The 24,406-nt window shown below is 48.8% G+C and overlaps 1 protein-coding gene across 8 annotated transcripts in view; it reads right to left on the bottom strand.

Moving 5' to 3' along the window:
* Positions 1-24,406, bottom strand: part of LOC140198299 (tenascin-X-like) — a 225,612-nt gene that overhangs the window by 29,901 nt on the left and 171,305 nt on the right. For 7 of the 8 annotated variants that reach the window (XM_072259364.1, XM_072259366.1, XM_072259368.1 and 4 more), the window contains 6 exons: positions 22,573-22,863; positions 21,798-22,088; positions 17,873-18,157; positions 10,670-10,969; positions 3,056-3,355; positions 410-700 (listed from right to left, as the gene is read on the bottom strand). In XM_072259364.1, the coding sequence (XP_072115465.1) occupies positions 410-700; positions 3,056-3,355; positions 10,670-10,969; positions 17,873-18,157; positions 21,798-22,088; positions 22,573-22,863 (1,758 nt within the window). The remainder of the gene's footprint in view (positions 1-409; positions 701-3,055; positions 3,356-10,669; positions 10,970-17,872; positions 18,158-21,797; positions 22,089-22,572; positions 22,864-24,406) is intronic. The other variant, XM_072259369.1, reaches the window with a different exon arrangement.

The following is a 24,406-nucleotide window of genomic DNA, read 5'->3' as shown; positions in this document are numbered from 1 at the left end:
GAGCAGGAATGCTGGATGCATGTTTGATCTCAACAGTTAAGGGAAGTTTGGATTGCTATATGGATGGGACAGGTTTGGAAGGCTATAGTCTGGGTGCAGGTCGATGGGAGTAGACAGAATAATGGTCGAGTACGGTCTAGATGTGCATGTTTCTGTTACGTTCCATGACTCTATAACCCCTCGCTGTCTCACCCCGCAGCCTGGCGCTCCCATTTTTATCCCAGACCCTCAGTCCACCATTCTAAAATCCCCCCCAATCCAGAGCCTCATTCACTCATTTTGATCTTGATCCTACTACTCAACCCATTCCCATTCCAAGCCTTCAGTGCAAACATGTGACACAGAACAGTATGGCACCAAAAATATGTCCTGGGGCAAAGGAACCTCAATCATTTCCCTGATGGCATACCTGTGATGGTTAAACGGGCCTCCAGGGGTCTGGAGAGTTTGCCCCTGGACACACCGTACAGGTAAATGGTGTAGTTGGTGGCAGGCTTGAGCCCCGTGATGTAGGCAGAACGACGGTCGCCGGCCACTGTGAAGTTGTTCCGTGCGTCGGAGCCCTGCGCCACATACTCTATCAGGAAGGAGTCAAAGGTGCCGTCCATCTCCCAGGAGAGTTGGAGCGAGTTTGCCGTGATGTTCGAGAAGGACAGGCTCCCAAACATGATGGATTTCACTTGCTCCACCGTTCTGGACACTAAAAGGAAGAAAGAGATTCACCCACCGGAGAAATAATCTGGCACTGACCAACTACAAGAGAGAAAACGCCTACTTATAAACACAAGAGATTAAGCAGATACATCGATTAAGTAGATCGGAGGACCGCTTTGTCCAGCACCTCCGCTCCACCAGCCAAAAGCAGAATTTCCCGGCGGCCAACCACTTCCGATGTTGGTCCACGACCTCCTCTCGTGCCACGGTGAGGCCACTCTCAGTGTGGAAGAGCAACACTTCATATTCTGTCTGTAACCTCCAACCTCATGGCATGAACATTGATTTTTCTCTCTCTGCTAAGTTTTCCCCCTCTTCTATTCCCCACTCTGGCCCCTTACCTCCTCTGCTCACCTGCCTATCACCTCCCCTCCTGCCCCTCTTCCTTCCCTTTCTCCCACGTCCAACTCTCAAACACCTTGTTCTCCAGAGCTGTTCCTCTCTCACCCACCTGGGTTCACTTATCACCTCCTCCTTCCCTTTCATTCTGGCACCTTTCCCCTGTCTTTCCTATCCCGATGAAGGGTCTCGGCTCAAAACGTCGCCTGTTTATTTATTTCCATAGATGCTGCTGGGTCCCTCCAGCATTGTGTGTGTGTGTGTGTGTGTGTGTGTGTGTGTTGTTCTGGATTGCCGGCTTCTGCAGATTCTCTTGTGTTTAAAATGCAGCAGGCCAGGCACCATCTATGGAGGGTAATATTGAGTCGATGTTTCAGGCTGAGACCCTTCATCAGGACTGGAAAGGAAGGAGCTTAAGCTCAGTAAGAAGGTGATGGCATTGGCAAGACGAATGGGGACGGGGGGGTAAAAGAAGTAAGAAGCTCTGAGGTGATAGGTGGAAAAGATAAAGGGCTGAAGAAGGAATCTGAGTGGTCCATGAACATAGAACAGTACAGCGTAATACAGGCCCTTCGGCCCACCATGCAATGTGGACTCTAAGATTAATCTAACCCTTCCCTCCTATATAGCTTTGATTTTTCTACCATCTATTTATGTGCCTGTCTAAGATAAATATCTCTACTGTATCAGCCCCGGCAGCTTGTTCCATGCACCCACCACTCTTTGTCTAAAAAAAACACCTACCTCTGACGTCCCCCCAGTACTTTCCTGCAAATGTTTTAAAATTACGTCCTCCCACCCCTGGGAATACCCTGCCTTCTTTGCACTGCTCACAATGTAAGAGATTGTGAATAGCCATGTGTGTTCTCCACCCAACATCAAATGAACTCCATCACCCAGAGGGGGTAGCTCCACTCAACTTCACTCCTCCCCGCCACCACCTCACTCTCAAGGACTCTTCATCTCATGTTCTCCATATTTATTGTTTATTTATTTGTTACTATTATTAATTGTTGCATTCCTTTTTGCATGTGCAGTCTTCTGCGCCTTGATTGTCTGTCCAGTGTGCGATCTTTCATTGGCTCTATTGTGTTTCCTTGTGTTTGATATGAATCCCAGGCTTGTGTGTGGTGACATACAGTATGTGTCCTTTGATAGTAAGTTTACTTTGAACTTTTTGAACACCACATGGGGACGCTGGGCGGTATTTCCTCCACATAAGGCCCAAGTGTGGCTCAGATGACAGTCCTGCATGAGGTTTTCAGATGGGTGGGTATGGAAGGCAAATGGGTGACGTTGCAACTCTGGGGCTGAACACTACAGCACAGTTCAGGCCCTTCAGCACACAATGCTGTGCCAACTTTCTATTTATTTATTTAGAGATACAGTGAGGAACAGGCCCTTCCATGCAACGTGCTGCACCACCAAACTACCCACTGATTTAACCCTAGCCTAATCACGGCACACTTTACAATGACCAACGAACCTACGAACCGGGATGTCTCTGGAGTCTGGGAGGAAACGGGAGCGGCAGGAGGAAACCGAAACGCTCACAGGGAGGACGTAAAAACTCATTACAGATGATGCTGGAATTGAATTCAGAACTCTGAACTGTAGGTGCAATGCTAACTGCAACGCTACCACGGCACCTAAGATCACCTAACCCTTTCCTCCCACGTAGCCCTCCAATTTTCTAACATCCTATGCCCACCTCAGTCTCTTAAATGTCTCTAATGTATCCGCCTCTCATTAGACACGCTCCCTAATCCAGGTCACGTCCTGCTAAATCTCCTCTGCTTCCACATCCTTCCTAGAATGAGGTGACCAGAAATGAACACCGTATTCCAAGTGTAGTCGAACCTGGGTTTTATAGAGCTGCAAAATTACCTTCTGGCTCCTGAACTCAAATCTCCTGACACCTCCTTAGCCACCCTATCAACCTGGAGGAAAAATTCAAGTTTAGTTGCGGGGTTGAGAGAATTGCCCCAGCTGTGGGATGTACCTGTGGTGGTCACTATGGTGGTCAGTGGTTTTGTCCGCCTGTTTCCGGACACCCCAATGAGTGAGACGCGGTAGGCGGTGGCAGGTTTCAGACCAGTGATGAAGGCGGAGTGTTGGTCCCCAGCAGCAGTAATATTCTGTGTGTCCGCCGATCCCTCAGCTCCGTACTGGATAAGGAAGGAGTCAAAGCCTTGCTCGGCAGCCCAGTGGACCTGCAAGGAATTTTCTGTGACGTTGTTCCCCGAGAGGCGAATAAGTTTACTCAACTGGCTTGGCCTGGCGCCATTGGTGTCCATGGAGGCTGCAGCGAGGAAGAAAGGGGAGAAGAGAGATTGTTAGAGGGAAAGGCTGTGGTCTGGGGTGAGCTGGCAGGCCAGGTCCCATTGCTCCCAATCTCAGGCTTCCAGCCGCAGTGCCTGGAGATGAATGTGACGATCCAAGCTGAGAAGGAAAACTTGGCGCTGAGCTGCGGCGTTCGTTCAAGCCCTGACTCAGATGTATTTTTTGTTAGGTTTGTAGGGATGGTTTTGGGGACAGCGTGGGGAAGTGGGGAGGGGTAGGCTTCAGGGACTTTGTTGAGGGGGAGTTAGAGGTCAGGAACAGTAGGTGAAGAGTCAAGGGCAGAAGCCAGCGTTTGGAATTCAGGTTGAGTGCCCCAGGATCCCAGGGTGGGGAAGTGATAAGAATGAAAGGTCTCCAGGTTGGAGAGCTCCAGGTCAGAGGACCATGCAGGCTGGCAGCACGAGGGTAAGTGACCATTCCCAAGCTCCAAGTTGGTCAGTCCCAAAGGTCAAAGTCCCACGATAGCCCAGTCCTGGGGTTGATGCCCAAAGGTCAAATTCCCATGATCAGCCAGTCCTGGGGTTCCCAAAGGTCAAAGTCCCATGATCGGCCAGTCCTGGGGTTGATGCCCAATGGTCAAAGTCCCGTGACTGGCCAGTCCACGTGCCGAGGCCCAAAGGTTAAAGTCTTGTGATTAGCGAGCCCTGGAGTTGGTCAGAAAGGCTGTGAGTCTGGGGGAAAGGACTGGAGGTTCAGAAGCAGAGGTTATTGAGGTCAGAGGCCTATCTGTGAGAGCGAGTGGGTAGATGGATGTGAAAGGAGCTTGCTTTGCTGTTGTCTTGTTGTGTTGTTGTGCTTGTTTGTGTTCTGCTGAACACTGTGGGCGTGTTATGTTGGTGCCAGAATGTGTGGTGACGCTGGTGGGCTGCCCCAGCATGTCCTTAATGCTACAATGCATTTCACTGTACGTTGTGATAAATAAATCTCTTTCTGAATCCGGAGAGGCTTGGCTCACTCCAGTTGACGGTAACCACGTGGACCTCAGCATCCTCCAGTGTGTGGTCTGTCTGCCTGAGGCCAATGGAAGCAGATAAGCAGGGACGTGTGGATCCCGAAGAAGTAGGAGGTAGAAGGGTGGGAGGGAATAGCGGGAGAAAGGGGCCTGCAGCCAGCGTCACAGTGTGTACACACCGGCTAATCTATACTTTGTATTGCAGTGAGATGTAATGAAGAACATAATATTTGCAGTGATTATACACTGTATTATGTCACATATATTGCATATATAGTTGAGGTGGTGGTCTGCTCTTAATGAGGTTAAAGACCCTGCACCTCATGGTACAACCACACTTCCTCTACAGAGTGGTACAGGCATAAAAAGCTACATACAGTACTCAGTATATCATGGTACAGGTGCCCTCAGCTGTATACAATGTATGCATTGTGAGCTGTGCACATTGCATCCCAGTGTACAGGCGCAATGACCTCTAGACACCTCTGGGTACAGGTGCACTGAGTTCTACAAATTGTATCCCAGGCTACAAACACACTGAGTTGCATACATTGTACCCCAGGGTTTATGTTTACTGACCTGTATATAGTGTATCCCCGGGTACAGGTGCAGCAACCTGTAGCCACTGCATCCAAGGGTACAGGTGCATCAATCTGTATACATTATATCCCTGGGTACAGACACACTGAACTGTATACATTGTATCCCAGTGAACAGACACACTGACCTGTATACATTGTATCCCAGGGTACATGTGTACTGATCTGTAAACATTGTACCACAAGGTACAGGTGCACTGAGCTGTATACATTGTATGCATTGTTAAGGTATACAGAGCTGTATACATGGTATCACAGGGTACAGGTGCACCAATCTGTATACATTGTATCCCAGACTACAGACACACTGAGCTGTATACATTGTATCACAGTGTACATGTGCACCAATCTGTGTACATTGTATCCCCAGGTACAGGAGTACTGACCTGTAAACATTGTATCACAAGATACAGGTACACTGAGCTGCATACATTGTATCCCAGGCTACAGACACACTGAGCTGCATACATTGTATCACAGGGTACAGGTGTACTGAGATGCATACATTGTATCACAGGGTACAGGTGTACTGAGCTGTATACAATGTATCCCAGTGTACAAACACACTGAGCTGTATACAATGTATCCCAGGCTACAGGCACACTGAGCTGCATACATTGTATCCCAGGCTACAGACACACTGGCCTGTATACATTGTATCACAGGGTACAGGTGTACTGTATACAATGTATTCCAGTGTACAAACACACTGAGCTGTATACATTGTATCACAGGGTACAGGTGTACTGAGCTGTATACAATGTATCCCAGTGTACAAACACACTGATCTGTATACATTGTATTACAGGGTACAGACACACTGAGCTGTATACATTGTATCACAGGGTACAGACACACTGAGCTGTATACATTGTATCACAGGGTACAGACACACTGAGCTGTATACATTGTATCACAGGGTACAGGTGTACTGAGCTGTATACAATGTATCCCAGGCTACAGACACACTAAGCTGTATGCATTGTATCCCAGGGTACAGGCGGATTGAACTGTATAGAAATAGACTTGTATAGGTTGCATCCCTGGATATGGGTGCAATTTGCTGTATATACTGGAGCTGATGCTCTGTCCTATATCACTTTGACATGTACTGACAGCCGCTGCCCAACGGTACAGAGAGCAAGGTGTGTCCGTTGGCTGGCAGTTCACAATGAAGCGATGGTGTGGTGATTATGTTGCCTGCAACTGATGTTTATTTGCCACAATTATGCAATAGGACAGGGAGAGGTGGCCCACAACCAAGTACGCAGCAGGAGCCAAGTGCCAGCACTGAAGCTGATCCTAAACCTGCTGGAATTTTGGGGAAAAGAACAGATATCGGAGACCGGTGTGGTTTGGAGTCGGGACTTCCCAAACCTGGCACCAAAGGGCCCCGAAGCCAAATTGCACCACAAATGGTTAATGCTGAGAGACTGAGACTGATGGAAGGGGGGGGGGGAAGGATGGAGAAAGGTGGGAGAGGGGAGAGTTTGAAGTACCTACTTATTCATCAATACGGTTTGAGATTTTGGTGCACTGTAAGTTGTAACTGAGCGCGAAGCCCAGGTTATCAGGTAACCAGGATTTCTCAGGGAAGAGACGAGGAAACATCTGCATTGAAGAGATATTTCCATGGGCAGGGGTTTCAGGCAGCTGCTCGCTGACTGTGGCCTGGTACCTGTGGTGCCGATGACGATGGACAGGGGGTCAGTGCGGCGGCCCCCAGATGCGCCGTGGATGTAGACGGTGTACTTGGTGCTGGGCTGGAGACCCAGGATGACGTAGGACCGTCGGTTGCCAGCGACCCGGATCTTCCGTACGCGCTCGGACCCCTGCGCCCTGTATTGAATGACGAAGGAGTCGAAGCGCCTGCGGGCCGACCACGACAGTCCCAGCGAGTCGGCCGTGATGTTGGAGACGGAGAGGCTGCCCAGAGCCTGTGGGTGGCCCGGCCTCATGCCTTCCTGAACGATGGAAGCTGCAGGCAGAAGGTGAGTAGGAAGAGGGAGGGTGGAAGGTGAGACGGTCAGTGTACGCCGGGCTGCGTGACAGCCTAGCCGTTAGCACAAGCACTTTACAGAGACAGCGATCACTGATCGGGGATCAATTGCCACTGCTGTCTGTAAGGAGTTTGTACGTTCTCCCCGTGACCACGTGGGTTTCCTCAGAGGGCTCTGGTTTCCTCCCACAATCCAAAAGTGTACGGTTTAGGGTGAGGGTTAGTAAGATGTACGGGTTAGGGTTAGGGTTAGTAAGGGTTAGGGTTGGGGTTAGTAAGATGTACGGGTTAGGGTGAGGGTTAGTAAGATGTACGGGTTAGGGTTAGTAAGATGTACGGGTTAGGGTTGCGGTTAGTAAGATGTATGGGTTAGGGTTGCGGTTAGTAAGATGTACGGGTTAGGGTTGCGGTTAGTAAGATGTACGGTTTAGGGTGAGGGTTAGTAAGATGTACGGGTTAGGGTGAGGGTTAGTAAGATGTACGGGTTAGGGTTAGGGTTAGTAAGATGTACGGTTTAGGGTGAGGGTTAGTAAGATGTACGGGTTAGGGTGAGGGTTAGTAAGATGTATGGGTTAGGGTGAGGGTTAGTAAGATGTACGGTTTAGGGTTAGGGTTAGTAAGATGTACGGTTTAGGGTGAGGGTTAGTAAGATGTACGGGTTAGGGTTAGGGTTAGTAAGATGTACGGTTTAGGGTGAGGGTTAGTAAGATGTATGGGTTAGGGTGAGGGTTAGTAAGATGTACGGTTTAGGGTTAGGGTTAGTAAGATGTACGGTTTAGGGTGAGGGTTAGTAAGATGTACGGGTTAGGGTTAGGGTTAGTAAGATGTACGGTTTAGGGTGAGGGTTAGTAAGATGTACGGGTTAGGGTTAGGGTTAGTAAGGGTTAGGGTTGCGGTTAGTAAGATGTATGGGTTAGGGTGAGGGTTAGTAAGATGTACGGGTTAGGGTTAGTAAGTTGTACGGGTTAGGGTGAGGGTTAGTAAGATGTACGGGTTAGGGTTAGTAAGATGTATGGGTTAGGGTTGCGGTTAGTAAGATGTATGGGTTAGGGTTGCGGTTAGTAAGATGTACGGGTTAGGGTGAGGGTTAGTAAGATGTACGGGTTAGGGTGAGGGTTAGTAAGATGTATGGGTTAGGGTGAGGGTTAGTAAGATGTACGGGTTAGGGTTAGGGTTAGTAAGGGTTAGGGTTGGGGTTAGTAAGATGTACGGGTTAGGGTGAGGGTTAGTAAGATGTATGGGTTAGGGTGAGGGTTAGTAAGATGTACGGTTTAGGGTTAGGGTTAGTAAGATGTACGGTTTAGGGTGAGGGTTAGTAAGATGTATGGGTTAGGGTTAGGGTTAGTAAGATGTACGGTTTAGGGTGAGGGTTAGTAAGATGTATGGGTTAGGGTGAGGGTTAGTAAGATGTACGGTTTAGGGTTAGGGTTAGTAAGATGTACGGTTTAGGGTGAGGGTTAGTAAGATGTACGGGTTAGGGTTAGGGTTAGTAAGATGTACGGTTTAGGGTGAGGGTTAGTAAGATGTACGGGTTAGGGTTAGGGTTAGTAAGGGTTAGGGTTGCGGTTAGTAAGATGTACGGGTTAGGGTGAGGGTTAGTAAGATGTACGGGTTAGGGTTAGTAAGATGTATGGGTTAGGGTTGCGGTTAGTAAGATGTATGGGTTAGGGTTGCGGTTAGTAAGATGTACGGGTTAGGGTGAGGGTTAGTAAGATGTACGGGTTAGGGTGAGGGTTAGTAAGATGTATGGGTTAGGGTGAGGGTTAGTAAGATGTACGGGTTAGGGTTAGGGTTAGTAAGGGTTAGGGTTGGGGTTAGTAAGATGTACGGGTTAGGGTGAGGGTTAGTAAGATGTACGGGTTAGGGTTGGGGTTAGTAAGATGTACGGGTTAGGGTGAGGGTTAGTAAGATGTACGGGTTAGGGTGAGGGTTAGTAAGATGTACGGGTTAGGGTTAGGGTTAGCTTTAGTAAGCTGTGGACTATCTATTTATTTAACAAAAAGCATGGAGTAGATCCTACAGCCCTTCGGGCTGAGCCGCTCCAGCATCCGCCGCAAGCCCGATTTGACTCTAACCTAACCCCAGGACAAATTACAACGACTAATTAATCTATCCAGTGCAGCGGAAGGAAACTGAAGCACCTGGAGAAAACCCAAGCATTCCACGGGGAGGACGTACAGCCTCCTTACAGAGGATACTGGGAATGAACTCTGAACTCCGATGCCCCAAGCTGCAATCGCTCACTCTAATCGCTAAGCTACCACAGCGCCCGTTGCTGCTGGAAGCATATCGACACTTGGCGGCTGCCCCCAGCACGAAACCGGACCGTGTTGGTCATTGACATACAAAAGACGCGTTTCAGAGTGTGTTTACTTTGTGTGAGGCAATTAAAGGTAATCTTTATCTTTAACCTGCATTTCTGCAGTGCTTGTCCAGAGAACTCAGGGAAGGATGCCTCGCTTGTAGGCTGCAAGGTGTCTACCCTGCACCCAACTCAGCAATCGCTCCCTTCGGCCAGTGGCAATGAGAAGAGAGTTGTTTATTCGCTGACATGGGTCAGAGGAGAAATCATTGGTGCGGGAGACATCAAGGACTAGGCCAGACAAGATGCCCAGGAGAAATCCTCTCAGTTTCTGGAGCTGCCTCAGTATGGGGGCCCGTCCTGGAATATCATTCCAAGTGGTGGTGGTGGGGGAGGGGGGGGCGAGGTAGTATAGGAACCCTTCACCTCTGACCATCTCCCCTACTGCCCCACCTTTCTGCGGCCACCTAGTTGGCAGCTTCCCAGCATGAGGGTGACTCTGAGGCTGAGGATGGACATGTCTGTCATGATAACGCAGAAGGTTTGAAATGGGGAGTGTGGAGAGAGGAGGAGGTGGGGAATTAGAATCTGCTACGTGTGGCGTGAGGTACCTGTGGTAGTTGCTACAAAGGCCATCAACTTGGTCAGGCGCGTCTCATGCACGCCATAGAGGACGATGATGTACTTGGTGCTGGGACGCAGGTTGGTGATGGAGTAAGCTCTCTTGTTTGCAGCCACTGTCACGTTCTGGAAGCTGTACGAGCCGTGGGCCCTGTACTGGATCAGAAAGAACTGGTAGACGTGCTTCACCGTCCAAGAGAGTTGCAGGGAGTTGGCCGTGATGTCAGAGACTCCGGGTCTGGCAGGGGAGGTGGCCTCTGGGGTGTCTGTGGAGGCCAAGAGAGAGGAGCCAGGTGAGAGGGGCGTCCAGCCACTGCCCCGGCAACAGGAAAGTGCAGAGAACCTGCTTCATGGTGGATTCTCCATCAGAACCAGCTCTCCATGAGGGAATACAGGGTAGAGCGGGAGAGGTAATTACATGCACTGAGGATGGGGGGAAGAGAGGGCAAGAGGGAGGGGAAAGAGAGGGGGGCGGAGAGGAAAGAGAGAGAGAGAGAAAAAGATAAATAGATAGATAGAGATGGTTGGGGTGGGGGCTCCATCCCATAACGATAGCCTGTAGATAGAGAGAAGAAGAAACCCTTGGACATGCACAAGGCTTCCTCAAGTCTGATCCATCAAGCTGGTTTATGGTGTCACCTGATGGAGTCTTGTCTGAGAGCCTGAGGTTCATATTGACCATATGAGCCTGCCTTAGGCTTCAGCCTTCCCGTCAGTTCCAGCCGGCCTAGATGATCACCACTTGGCCCTGAAGGAAATATCTGCCAAAGATGAATGTTTCCTTCAGTTGCTGGATGTACCTTTGGTGATGACTGTGGCGGAGATGGGTTTGGTGTGACGTCCTCCGGACACTCCATAAAGGTAGAACGTGTACTTGCTGTTGGGCCTGAGGCCTGTGATGGTGCGGGAGCGGCTGCTGCCTTTTACGGGGACTTTCCGCACATCTTCCGTACCCTCAGGCCGGTACTGCAGCACGAAGGAGTCAAAGACCTTCCTCGCCTCCCAGGAGAGGCGGACTGAGCTGGCAGACTCCACCATCGCAGAAAGGCCGCCCAGCTCGGCCTTCTTGCTGGGCCTGGCGACTCCTGTCTCCTGGGAAACTGCAGCACAAACAACAACAAGCCTTTCACTAGCAATGTATAATTTGACTCCCCCACCTATCCCCACCCCCAGCCATGAATGGGAGATACCAGTAGAGAAAACCAGATGTTTGGTCAAAGAAGGGCCTCTCAAGAAAGGCAATGGGTGTTAGGGAGGAATATCAGTCCTCAGAGAAGGTAGGCAAATGCAATATTGGCATCCATATCGAGAGGACTAGAATATAAAACCAATGAGGCTTCAGTTGTCAACCCACACTTAGTATTGGCGGCAGTTTTGAGCCTCATATCTAAGACATGGTGTGCTGGCAGTACAGAAGGTCCAGAGGAGATTTACAAGAATGATCCCAGGAATGGAAGGGTTAACGAATGAGGAACGTTTGACAGTTCTAGACCTGAATTCATTGGAATTTGGAAGAATGAGGGAGGATCTCTTTGAAGTACACTTAATATTGAAAGGCCTGGATACAGTGGATGTAGAGAGGATGTTTAATATAGCGGGGGAGTCTTGGACCAGAGGGCACAGAGTCAGAATAGAGGGATGTCCCCCTAGAACAGAGATGAGGAATTTTTTTAGCCAGAGGATGGTGAATCTGTGGGAGTTATTGCCATAGACGTTGTGGAGGTCGTCATTGGTTATATTTAAAGTGAAAGTATATTTAAAGGGATGAAGAAGAAGGAATCTGATTGGAAAGGAGAGTGGGCCGTGGAATAAGCAGAAGGAGGAAGGGAACCAGAGGGTGGAGATGGGAAGTTGAGGGGAAGAGAAAGAGTGAGAGAGGAACCAGAATGCAGAACGAAAAAAGAGAGAACGGGGAGGGAGAATTTACTTGAAGTTGGAGAAATCGATGTTCATGCAATCAGGTTGGAGGCTACCCAGACGGAATACGAAGTGTTGCTCCTCCAACCTGAGAGAGGCCTCACCATGGCAGAGATGAGGCCATGGACACACGTGTCAGAATAGTATTAGCAAGCCAAATTGAAATGGTGGCCAACAGGGGTTGCCATCTTTTGTGGCGGATGGAGCGAAGGCACTCGGCGAAGCGGTCCCCCAATTTACGTCGGGTCTCACAGGATAATCACAGGTGAACCTCTACAATATAGCACCAAACTGGTAAGTCACCAAAGACCTTCGCAAGTTTCTACAGATGCACTGTGGAGAGCACTCTAACGGGTTGTATCACTGTCCAGTAGGGACCGACCACTGCGCAGGATCAGAAACAGCTCCAGAAAGTTGTCAACTCAGCCAGTTCTGTCATGGGCACCAGAATTGAAGATACATTCAAAAGGCCAAGCCTCAAATAGGTGGCACCCATCACTAACGACCCCCCTCACCCAGGACATGTCCTCTTCTCACTGCTGCCATCAGGGAGGAGGTACAGGAGCCTGAAGGCACACAGTCAGTGATTCAGGAACAGCTTCTTCCCCTCTGCCATCAGATTTCTAAATGGACACTGAACCCAAGTACACTTCCTCGGTAGTTCTTTCTTTTCTTTCTGCTCTCTTATTTATTTGGCATATATATGTCTCCTTGTTGTAATTTATAGTTTTATTATTGTATTGCAATGTATTCCCATCACAAAACAACACATCTCACAACATATGCCAGTGATACTAAATCCGATTCTGAATTATCTACTCCCGAAGGCTGTGGAAACTGGGTCATTGGGGTATTTAAACAGGATATAGATGTTTGGAAAATGAGGGAACTTATGCAGAAGAGGAAATGAGGTCTGGGGGGGATCAGTCATGATAATATTTAGCAGTGATGCAGCATGGATAAGTGCCTGGGTAGGGAGCGACGGTGGGACTGGTTAGAGGGGCTGAGTGGCCTACACCTGCCCCTATTTACTGGAGGAGTTCAACACCTACACCGTCAGTGGATGCCAATGTCTGGTGACACAATCCACAGAGGAAAATTAGGAACACCTAGGCTTTTGGAAGGCTGGATTGTCATTAAAATCCTTTTCAATATGTTAACCAGCTCAGGGTCAGTTTGTGACTCCCATTCCACTTGAAGTTAACCTTTAACAAACTGAGGTGGGGCTTGCTGAGATCAACATGACATCACTCCATGCATGAGGTGACTAGGAATACAGAATCACGTGGCATGATAGGAACACGAAACCTTCCTCCTAACCTACAGGCTGCTGTCCCACGGTAAAGAGGCTATAACATTCCATTGACGTGTTCATCTTCATAAGTCCAAGCCGGGAAATATCAATAAGATTGAAAGAGCACAGGATGTTGCTGCAACTCGAGGGCCTGAGTTACAGGGAAATGTTGAGTAGGTTAGGACTTTGCTCCCTGGAGCCGAGGTGAATGAGGGAAGATTTAGTTGAGGTATGGAAAACTATAAGGGGCGCAAATAGTTTAACTGCAAGCAGGCTTTCTCCCCAAGGTTGAGTGACACCAGGGTTAAGGGTGAAAGGTGAAAAGTTGAAGGGAAATGTTGGCACTTACTTCAAGGGATTAGAAAATAAAAGCAAGGAGATAATGCTGAGGCTTCATAAGACATTAGTCAGGCCGCACTTGGGAGTATTATCAACAGCTTTGGGCCCCTTATCTTAGAAAGGATGTGTTGTCATTGGAGAGAGTCCAGATGAGGTTCACCAGGATGATTCCGGGAATGAAGGGTCAACACATGAGGAGCTTTTGGCAGCTTTGGGCCTGTACTCACTGGAATTCAGAAGAATGCAGGGGGATCTCATTGAAACCTATTGAATGTTGGAAGGTCGAGATAAGGTGGATGTGGAGAGGATGTTTCCTCTGCTGCTGGTATCCAGAACTACAGGGCACAGCCTCAAAATTGAGGGGTGACCTTTTAGAAGAGAGGTAAGGAGGAATTTTTTTTAACCAGTGTAGTAAATCTGTGGAATTCTCTGCCACAGACTGCGGAGGAGGCAAAGTCTATTTAAGGCAGAAGTTGACTGTTTCCTGATCAGTCAGGACATCAAAGGATATGGCAATAAGGCAGGTCTATGGGGTTGAGTGGGATCCAGGATCAGCCATGATGGAACAGCAGAGCAGACTCAATGGGCTGAATGGCCTAATTCTGCTCCCATGTCTTATGGTCTTATGAGGGAGAACTTTTTTCCACTCAGAGGGTGGTGAGAGTGTGAAATGAGCTACCAGTAGAAGTGGTGACTTGCAGCATTTAAGAGAAACTTTTGTAGGTACATGGATGGGAGGGACATGGAGGGCAGTGGCCTAGGTGCAGACCAGATGGGCTGAAGGGCCTATTTCTGTGCTGTAGTGTTAGATATATCTCTAAGAGACAGTCAGACAGGTATACGGTTAGGAAAGGTTTAGAGGATATGGACCAAACATGGGCAAATGAGGCTTGTTGAATTGATATCATGGTCAGCATGGACCAGATGGGCTGAATGGCTTGTTTCTGAGCTGTGTGGCTGAGTTAAAGCCAGGGCACCAGTCACTATCTCCTCTCCCAGTTGGTTTGCCCGAGCATTCGAAGGGACTGTGAATGGTTCAGCATTTTGTAGGCAGAGACAACAGACTAGGAAGCAATTGAAAGGTACAGTTTAATATTGGATCAATGTGCAAACGGAATGAAAGGACGGCATTTATATAAAATTCAGATGGTGGGAACTCAATTGGGAGATTGGTATAAAAGGAGGGAATCAAAATCAGAATCAGGTTTATTATCACTGGCACGTGTCGTGAAATTTGTTAACTGAGCAGCAGTTCAATCCAATACATAATATAGAAGAATAAATAAATAAAATACAGTATACGTATATTGAATTGATTAAAAATTGTGCAAAAACAGAAATAATATATATTAAAAAGTGAAGTAGTGTTCATTGGTTCAATGTCCATTTAGGAATCAGATGGCAGAGGGGAAGAAGCTGTTCCTGAATCACTGAGTGTGTGCCTTCAGGCTTCTGTACCTCCTACCTGATGGTAACAGTGAGAAAAGGGCATGCCCTGGGTGCTGGAGGTCCTTAATAATGGACACTGCCTTTCTGAGACACCGCTCCCTGAAGATGTCCTGGGTACTTTGTAGGCGAGTACCCAAGATGGAGCCGACTAGATTTACAACCCCCTGCAGCGTCTTTCGGTCCTGTGCAGCAGCCCCTCCATACCAGACAGTGATGCAGCCTGTCAGAATGCTCTCCATGGTAACTTATACTTATAAGTTTATGTACTGGGCATATTGGGTTGAATAATTCCCTGTTCAGAATTACTGCGTGTGATAAGGGCATCTCTAGGGAGCACAAGTGGTAAGAAACGGAGCAGCATATGTTGTTTGGATACAGTTCCTATGAGGCGCAGAGCAAACATCTAATTGCTAAATTGAGATTTTTGGGACAGACAGTTTAACATGGAGAGTTTGTTCGGGTATTACTGCCATTCTAACATATATAAGAGTGTATTTGGCTTTCTGAAAAACATTAGACTTTATGTTAGAGTTTTTTTTGGTGGGGAAAATATAGTGGGCGAACTTCTTGTCTCTCTGCTCTACACACCACCTCAGAAGGTCTGTGCTACGCTGGTCTGCCAACCGCAACTAAGTTTTACAAGAAGAAGAACAAATTGGTACTGGACTATGCCGGGACTACCTGTGGTATGGGCAACAGTGCTTAAGAGGTTTGGTGCGCTGGCTATCAGAGAGCCCATAGACTCGGAGTGTGTAGGCCATACTAGGCCTGAGGCCTATGATGGCCGTGGATCGCCGCTCGCCAGTTACCGTGAGGTTTCTCACGTCCGCAGAGCCCGTGGCTACGTATTCGACAAGGAAGGAGTCAAAGGTACCTCCTGCCTCCCAGGAGAGTTCGAGGGAGTGCCCAGTGACCCTGGAAACCGATACACCATCCAGAGTCGGCACAACCACCGGCTTTTGACCCTCCATGAGGGTGGAGGCTGAAATACAAAATACACGGCCATTAGCTGGTTCGCAGTTCCCATGGTAACGCACATAAAGTGCTGGAGAAACTCAGCAAATCAGGCAGCTTCTATGGAGGGGAATAAAGAGTCATCTTCTTTTCTGGCTTGTTATTCTCCATCTCATTCAGGCTTCTGCCCCCTTCCTTTCCAGTCCTGGTGAAGGGTCTCGGCCCAGAACGCTGGCTTTCCATAGATACTGCCTGTTCCTCCAGCATTTTGTGTGTGTCGCTCTGGTTTTCCAGCATCTGCAGAATATCAGCTCCTGTCTCTCGGGGAGGAAGTGAGAGAGAGTCGGGGAGAGATGGGATAGTTGAGGGTGGGGGAAGAGCATCCCAGAAAAAGGAGAGGCAGAGAGTTACATATACTAAATGTTTATGTAGGGAGCAACAAAGAAGAGCAGCATCCCACTGCCCCAGAGATCCCGCTCTCTGTAATTGAGTTAAATCTGAGGAATCACGGTGGTGGAGCGGTTTGCGGAACACTATACACACCGGCAATGGTTTGTAAGGAGTATGCACGTTCTCCCCATGACCTCTGGGTACTCTGGTTTCCTCCCACAGTCCAAAAACGTAAGGGTTAGGAGTGAGTGAGTTCTGGGCATGCTACACTGGTGCAGGAAGTGTGGCGATCCTTGTGCACTGCCTCCAACAGAACCTCGGACTGCATTGGTCGTCAGTGCATTTCACTGTGTATTTCAAAGTTTCAATATGAGTGGTCTTCATCTTTATAAGCAACACACTTCAAAGTTGCTGGTGAACGCGGCAGGCCAGGCAGCATCTCTGGGAAGAGGGACAGTCGACATCTCGGGCCGAGGCCCTTCGTCAGGATGTCCTGTCTCTGACGTCCTGAGGAAGGGTCTCGGCCCGAAACGTCGACTGTACCTCTTCCTAGAGATGCTGCCTGGCCTGCTGTGTTCACCAGCAACTTCTATGTGTGTTGTTTGAAATTCCAGCCTCTGCAGATTTCCTCGTGTTTGCGTTCATCTTTATAAAATCTTTTTCTAATCTTCCCTGTGTCTTCGTCGATAATTGGACCCAGAACACACACATATCCACTGCTCAATCACTCTTGCCCGGGCTGTGTGCTCTCCAGCTACAGCCCAACCTTACCCTCGCCTGGATGTTATGTTAACCGCGCCCCTCCTCACTTAACACAACTCCCACACCTGCCTGTGGAAACTGGGATTGAAAGGAGATGATCGCTGGTGGGACTCGGGTGCCCACCCTTCAGTGAGTGAGACCCTGGGAGAAGGGAGGATGCCAGAGAAGGAGGAGGGGTGAGAGAGGAGCTTTGCTTCACTGCTGGAGCTGGAGCTTCCTTGTGTGATATCCACATAGCACCCTCCTATAATAAATCTGAAAGATACACAGATAGACAGCCCAGCCAGCAAGGACATATATACTGAAAGATGCTGGAAAAGGGCCAGTATCACCATGAAGGATCCTGCCCACCCTGTTTGTGGACTGGTTGTCCCACTCCCATCAGGGAGGAGGTGACGTAGCATCCACGCCAGGACCACCAGACTCAAAAATGGTTACTTTCCCCAAGCAGTGAGGCTGATCAACACCTCCATCCACTAACCCACCCCTCCACACCCCCAACCACCACTACTTTATCATTCCCTGACAGTCACTTTATGCACAGACACTCCTGTGCCTAGTGTCACTTTATGGACATACAATCAATTTCTGTATATAAGCTATCTTGTGTATTTATACTTATTGTGTTTTTTATTATTATTGTGTGCCTTATTGTGTTGCATTGCCTCAGGAGTAAAACTATTCCATCCTTCTTTATACCTGTGTACTGGAAGTGACATTAAACCATCATAAATAAAAACATTCAGAGAGGGAAAGGGACAGGAGAGATGGGATGTGGAAGAGAGATGCCGTAGAGTGGGAGAAGCAATTGAGGAAAGGAAGGGAAAAGGGGCTGAGAGGGAAGGAGAGTGAGGGACGGTCAAAGAGATGCATCAATGCACCCAGTGCCTTACAGTACCTGCGGTGGTGATCTGGGTGGTGAGGGGCTGGGTCCGCAGAGACCCCAAGATCCCATAAAGAGAGATGACGTATCGGGTGGAGGGACGGAGATCCCCGATGAGGTACACTCGTTTCCCGCTGGCCACCGTGATGTTCCGGGTCTCCTGCGACCCCTGAACCCTGTACTGGATGAGGAAGGAGTCAAAGGTCTTGTCTGTGGTCCAGGAGAGGTGGGCAGAGTTCGATGTGACGGTCGGGGTTGACAGGGTGCCCAGTCTCACCAGTGCTGTAGGATCTTCAGATGCTAAAGCAGAGAGGGTAATGTGGTGAGAAATGATGGGGTGCGCCCAGCTGCACACATACGGTGAACAAGAGATCAGAGGATATTTCAGAAATCCAAAACGTAAAAGCAAGTAACTGTGTGCAGTTTTGGTCACTTTCTCAGGTTTCATCTTAACCTATGACCTCTAGTTTTAGCTTCACCCGACCTCAGTGGGAACAGCCTGCTTGCAATTACCATATCTATTTTCTCAGTATTGTAAGACCATAAGACTTAATAAGTACTGTGCATTTGTCTTCACTGTGGAAGATACTAGCAGTGTGCCAGAAGTCCATGAGCGTCAGGGAGCAGGAGTGAGTGCCATTGCTATTAAAAAGTGCTAGGCAAACTCAAAGGTCTTAAGGTGGATAAGTCCCCTGGGCCAGATGGACTACATCCCAGAGTCCTGAGAGAGGTTGTTGAAGAGGTAAGGATGCATTGGTCATGATCTTTCAAGAATTACTCGATTATGTTCCCAGATGACTGGAAGACTCTTTAAGAAGGAAGGCAGGCAAAAGAAAGGAAATTATAGGCCAGTTAGCCTCACCTCAGTGGCTGGGACGTCTCAGAGTCTATTATTAAGAATGAGGTTTCAGGGTACGTTGAGACCAATTATAAAATAAGTCAAAGTCAGCATGGTTTCTAAAAGGGAAATCTTGCCTGACAAATGTATTGGAGTTCTTCGAGGAAGTAACAAGCAGAGTGGACAAAGGAGAGGCAGTGGATGTCAGTTACTTGGATTTTCATAAGGTACTTGATAAAGTGCCACACATGAGGCTGCTTAACAAGATAAAATCCTATGGCGTTACAGGACAGATACTGGTGTAGACAGCAGAATGGCTGACAGGCAGGAGGCAGCGAGTGGGAATAAAAGGGGCCTTTTCTGGTCGGCTGCTGGTGATGTTGTGGGGATGGAACTGGACTCTCTGACAGTGGTGTCTGAAAAGAGGATGCTGTCCAAGTTGCATGCCATCTTGGTCAATGTCTCCCATCCACTACATAATGTACTGGGTGGGCACAGGAGGACATTCAGCCGGAGACTCATTCCACCGAGATGCAGCACAGAGCGTCATAGGAAGTCATTCCTGCCTGCGGTCATCAAACTTTACAACTCCTCCCTTGGAGGGTCAGACACCCTGAGCCAATAGGCTGGTCCTGGACTTATTTCATAATTTACTGGCATAATTTACATATTACTATTTAACTATTTATGGTTCTATTACTATTTATTATTTATGGTGCAACTGTAATGAAAACCAATTTCCCCCGGGGTCAATAAAGTATGACTATGACTATGGCTAATGGTGTTCCTCAAGGGTCAGTATTGGGACTGCTGCTTTTCACATTGTTTGTCAGTGATTTAGATAATGGAATTGATGGCTTTGTGGCAAAGTTTGCAGATGATATGAAGGTAGGTGGAGGAGTAGGTAGTGCTGAGGAAGCAATGCGATTGCAGCTGGACATAGACAAATTGGAAGAATGGGCGAAAAGTGACAGATGGAATACAGTGTTGGGAAATGAACGATAATACGTTTTGGTAAAAGGAACAACAGTGCAGACTAGTATCTAAATGGGGAGAAAATTCAAACATCAGGACTTAGGAGGGACTTAGGAGTCCTCATGAAAGCCTCCCAGAAGGTTAATTTACAGGTTGAGTCTGTGGTAAAAATGGTAAACGTAAATGTAATGTTGGCACTTATTTGAATGGGAATAGAATATCGAAGCAAGGAGATAATGCTGAGCCTTTATAAGACACTAGTCAGGCCGCACGTGGAGTATTGTCAACAGTTTTGTGCCCCATATCTCAGAAAGGATGTGTTGTCATTGGAGAGAGCCCAGAGGAGGTTCATGAGGATGATTCCAGGAATGAAGGGTTAACACATGAGGAATGTTTGGCAGCTTTGGGCCTGTACTCACTGGAATTTTGAAGAATACGGGGGATCTCATTGAAACCTATCAAATGGTAAGAGACTTTGAAAGAGCAGATGTGGAGAGGATGTTTCTGGTGGTGGGACAGTGTAGGACCAGAGAGCACAGCCTCAGAATAGAGGGACACCCACTTAGAACAGAGGTGAGGAGGAGTCTCATTAGCAGGAGGCTGGTGAATCTGTGGAATTCTTTGCCATGGATGGCTGTGGAGGACAAGCCTTTGAGTATATTTAAAGCAAAGGTTGATAGGGTCTTGATTTAGTCAGGGTCAAAGGTTACAGGGAGAAGGTAGGAGAACGGGGTTGAGAGATAATAGATCAGCTATGATGCAGTGGCAGAGCAGACTCATTCGGCTGGATCCTGCTCCTCTGTCTTATGCCTATGCAGATATGAGAATTGTTGGCTGTTTAGTCGTCTCTGCGTCATGGTCCGGTCCGTGAAGTCCACATTCCGGGTCATGGTCCAGTCCATCGACCCTTGCTCCAGGTTTTCCTGTCCACCCTGTTTCTGTTCCTGTTGAGCACTAATTGAGGCAGCTGATGCTCGTTGGGGCTGGCTGCATAAATACCTCCAGAGACCAGGGTGTGGCTGCTGGATTGCTCTTGTCCTTACTCCTTGTATCCCTTCCCCTGCCTTCTGTTTCCTCGCCTGAAGCCTTGCCTTGTCTTGCTGGTAACTCTCGCCTCATCTCGCCTGAAGTCTTGTCCTGGAGCCACCCTGTACCTAGTTCCCTTCCTGTCCCTCGCCTCCGTCGGGTAAGCCAGGCCGTCTTGCTGTTACCCTGCGGTTGGTTCTGTCCCTTCCCTCCGTCGGGTAAGCCAGGCCGTATTGCCGTTACCCTGCGGTTAGTTCTGTCCCTTCCTGTCCCTCGCCTCCGTCGGGTAAGCCAGGCCGTCTTGCCATTACCTACAGTTGGTTCTGTCCCTTCCTGTCCCGTGCCTCTGCCGGGTAAGCCAGGCCGTATTGCCGTTACCCTGCTGTTGGTTCTGTCCCTTCCTGTCCCTCGCCTCCGTCGAGTAAGCCAGGCCGTCTTGCCGTTACCCTGCGGTTGGTTCTGTCCCTTCCTGTCCCTCGCCTCCGTCGGGTAAGCCAGGCCGTATTGCCGTTACCCTGCGGTTGGTTCTGTCCCTTCCTGTCCCTCGCCTCTGCCTGGTAAGCCAGGCCGTATTGTCGTTACCCTGCGGTTGGTTCTGTCCCTTCCTGTCCCTTGCCTCCGTCAGGTGGTGTACCGCGCCCTGCCCAGGAGGAGCTTCAAGACCCCAGACCTTGAGCCTCGCCCCAAGCCTGGCCTCAAGTCTCTGGTCTTCAGCCTTGTCCTGCCTGCCAGCCAAGTCACGTCCTTGCCCCGCTCCTAGCTCCCTTGTCCAGTTCGGTTCCGGATTTCCAGTTTTCGTCTCCATGTCCTTGCACTCGCCCTGTATCCTAGTCCTGTCCCTAGTACTTCAGTGTCTGTGTCTTGCACTTGGGTCCGTTCCCAGCCACCCCCCTTATGACACTCTGACACAGAAGGCAATGCAGCGTACAGTAACACAGCTAGTCTGGGCAGATATCTACGCTAATCCACAGCTGTTCTTTCTCAGACCATGGGAGTAATGGCCCTGAGCTCCTCTGCTGAGTGTTTCCCTAAAAACAGACTGAACCAACGTATAGAGAGAGACAAGTTCACATTGGGAGCAATCGGACCGCTCCACAGTACCTGCGGTGGTGACCTGGGTGCTGAGGGGCTGGGTCCTCAAACTCCCCGAGATCCCGTAGAGATGGATGGTGTATCTGGTGGAGGGACGGAGACCACTGATGAGGTACACTCGCTTCCCACCAGCCACCGTGAGGTTCCGGGTCTCCTGCGACCCCTGAACCCTGTACTGGATGAGGAAGGAGTCAAAGGTCCTGTCTGTGGTCCAGGAGAGGCGGACAGAGTTCGATGTGACGGTCGGGGTTGACAGGGTGCCCAGTTTCACCAGCAATGGGGCATCTTTGTCCTCAGGATCTGAAACAGAGAGGTTGAGGTGTGAGGAGACACAGATTTCACAGCAGTTCGCACACAGCAGCTGGGAGCAGAGATTGCCAACCTTCAGAATTGTCTTCTAACACGCTGTTTGAGGCCCCTGACAGAAATTGTTAGTCCACAGGGAGTAAGCAACTAAATCTGCTTCAGGACATTTAAAAATGAGTAAGCTGGACTGAGTGAACATTACGAAAATATCGCTTAATTTGTGATGATTCTTTACACTAACAACCAGCTTCTCTGACGCAGGAATGATCCTGAGCACATCTGCCAGTCTACACGAGTTCCTGGATGGACAATTACACAGGGGGTGGGGAAGAGCGAGGGAGAAAGTTGGGGGGGGGGGAAGAGGGAAGGGGAGAAGAGAATGAGAGAGATGGAGACAGAGTTTGAAAGAGAGAGAGACAGAGAGAGGAAGAAGGAGACAGAGATTGACATTCAGAGGCGTTGGACTGCTCCACAGTACCTGAAGTGGTGACCTGGGTGCTGAGGGGCTGGGTCTGCAAACTCCCCGAGATCCCGTAGAGATGGATGGTGTATCTGGTGGAGGGACGGAGACTACCGATGAGGTAAACTCGCTTCCCGCCAGCCACCGTGATGTTCCGGGTCTCCTGCGACCCCTGAACCCTGTACTGGATGAGGAAGGAGTCAAAGGTCCTGTCTGTGGTCCAGGAGAGGCGGACAGAGTTCGATGTGACGGTCGGGGTTGACAGGGTGCCCAGTCTCACCGGCGATGGGGCATCTTTGTCCTCACGAGCTGAAATGGAGAGGTTGAGGTGTGAGGACTCTTACACAATGCCTCAAATATGTCCTCATCAACACCTGATACAACTTCAACATAATATCCAACTCCTGTACTCAGTACTCCGAGTATGAAGGCCAATGTGCCAAAAGTTCTCTTAATTGTTCTATCATTGGCAGGTTGTCTCTCAGCTGCCTGAGGCCCGTGTTCTCTGCCCTTAAGACAGTCCTCTGAGTCTCGAGGCTTGACTAAGCCCATGGTTGTCTGACCACAGACCATAACGTTATGTCTAATTGATTCTTGGCTGTTTGGACACATGTCTCACACCACCAATTCAGGAACAGTTATTACCCCTCAGCTATCAGGCATCAGGCTCTTGAACCAGAGGGGATAACTTCACACCCCATCACTGAACTGTTCCCACAAACCACTTTCAAGGACTCTAAATCAATGTCCCCTCTAAGTTGTATATCTGTGTGTGTGTGTGTGTGTGTGTGTGTGTGTGTGTGTGTGTGTGTGTGCACGCGCGTGCGTATATGTCTGTGTGTGCGCGCACGCACATGCACATCCTTTGCTACTAGCGCACAAAGGAATTTAAACTGCACACTAAAGGTACCCTCGACCTCGTTGCCATGTTAAGTATATTCCACGATCATATCCAATCACATTTTCTTTTCTGGTTTCTGATGCAGACGGTGTTGACAACGTGGAGTTTGCGATGATTTGCCTGCAGGTTTTAGAACTGACTTATTTATACTGTTTTTACTGAAGATATTATTCAATACGCACATCATGTTGTCACTGGGCAAAAACAATTGCTCAGCAGAAGATTTTTTGCGCACACGGGTCATTACGAATTGAGGATCCCTACCAACCATCCCACAATCACTTTGACCCACTACTATCTGGAAGGAGGCACAGGAACATCAGGACTCGGACTAGGAAGAGGTAACAGCCTCTTCCCTCAGGCTGTGAGAGTATGAATACCCTGGCCCCACCAAGTTCCCGTCATGAGCTGTTTGCTGTTTACTTACTCTGAGCTCAATGTCCATTTTGAATTCTACGTTATTAATTTAATTATGTTTAATGTACATGCTTTGTGGGTGGACTGTGGTCCAGAGAAATGTTATTTCATTTGGTTGTACTGTATATACAGTATGGACAAACAGATGGCAATGTACTTGAACCTGAACCTGAATCTGCTCCATTATTTCATCATGGCTGCTTTAGTATCCTCCTCAACGCCATTCTCCTGTAACGTCTAATGACTTGACTAATCCAGAACCCATCAACCTCCACGTTATGTATACCCAATGACTTGGCTCCACACATGTCTGTGGCAATGAATCCCACAGATTCACCACCCTCTGGCTAAAAGAAATTCCTCCTCATCTCTGTTCTCAATGGATGTCCCTCTATTCTGAGGCAGTGCCCTCTGGTCCCACACTCTCTCTGCTATAAGAATATTCCCTCTGCTGTGCATGTGTGCACGTGTCCGTGTGTTGACAATGTGGAGTTTGTGATTTGTCTGTAGATTTTAGAACTGGCTTATTTATAC

Source organism: Mobula birostris, chromosome 5, assembly GCF_030028105.1.
Source record: "Mobula birostris isolate sMobBir1 chromosome 5, sMobBir1.hap1, whole genome shotgun sequence".
Lineage (NCBI taxonomy): Eukaryota > Metazoa > Chordata > Chondrichthyes > Myliobatiformes > Myliobatidae > Mobula > Mobula birostris.
The sequence above is the reverse complement of the archived record's forward strand: the minus strand, read 5'-3'. Positions and strand labels throughout refer to the sequence as shown.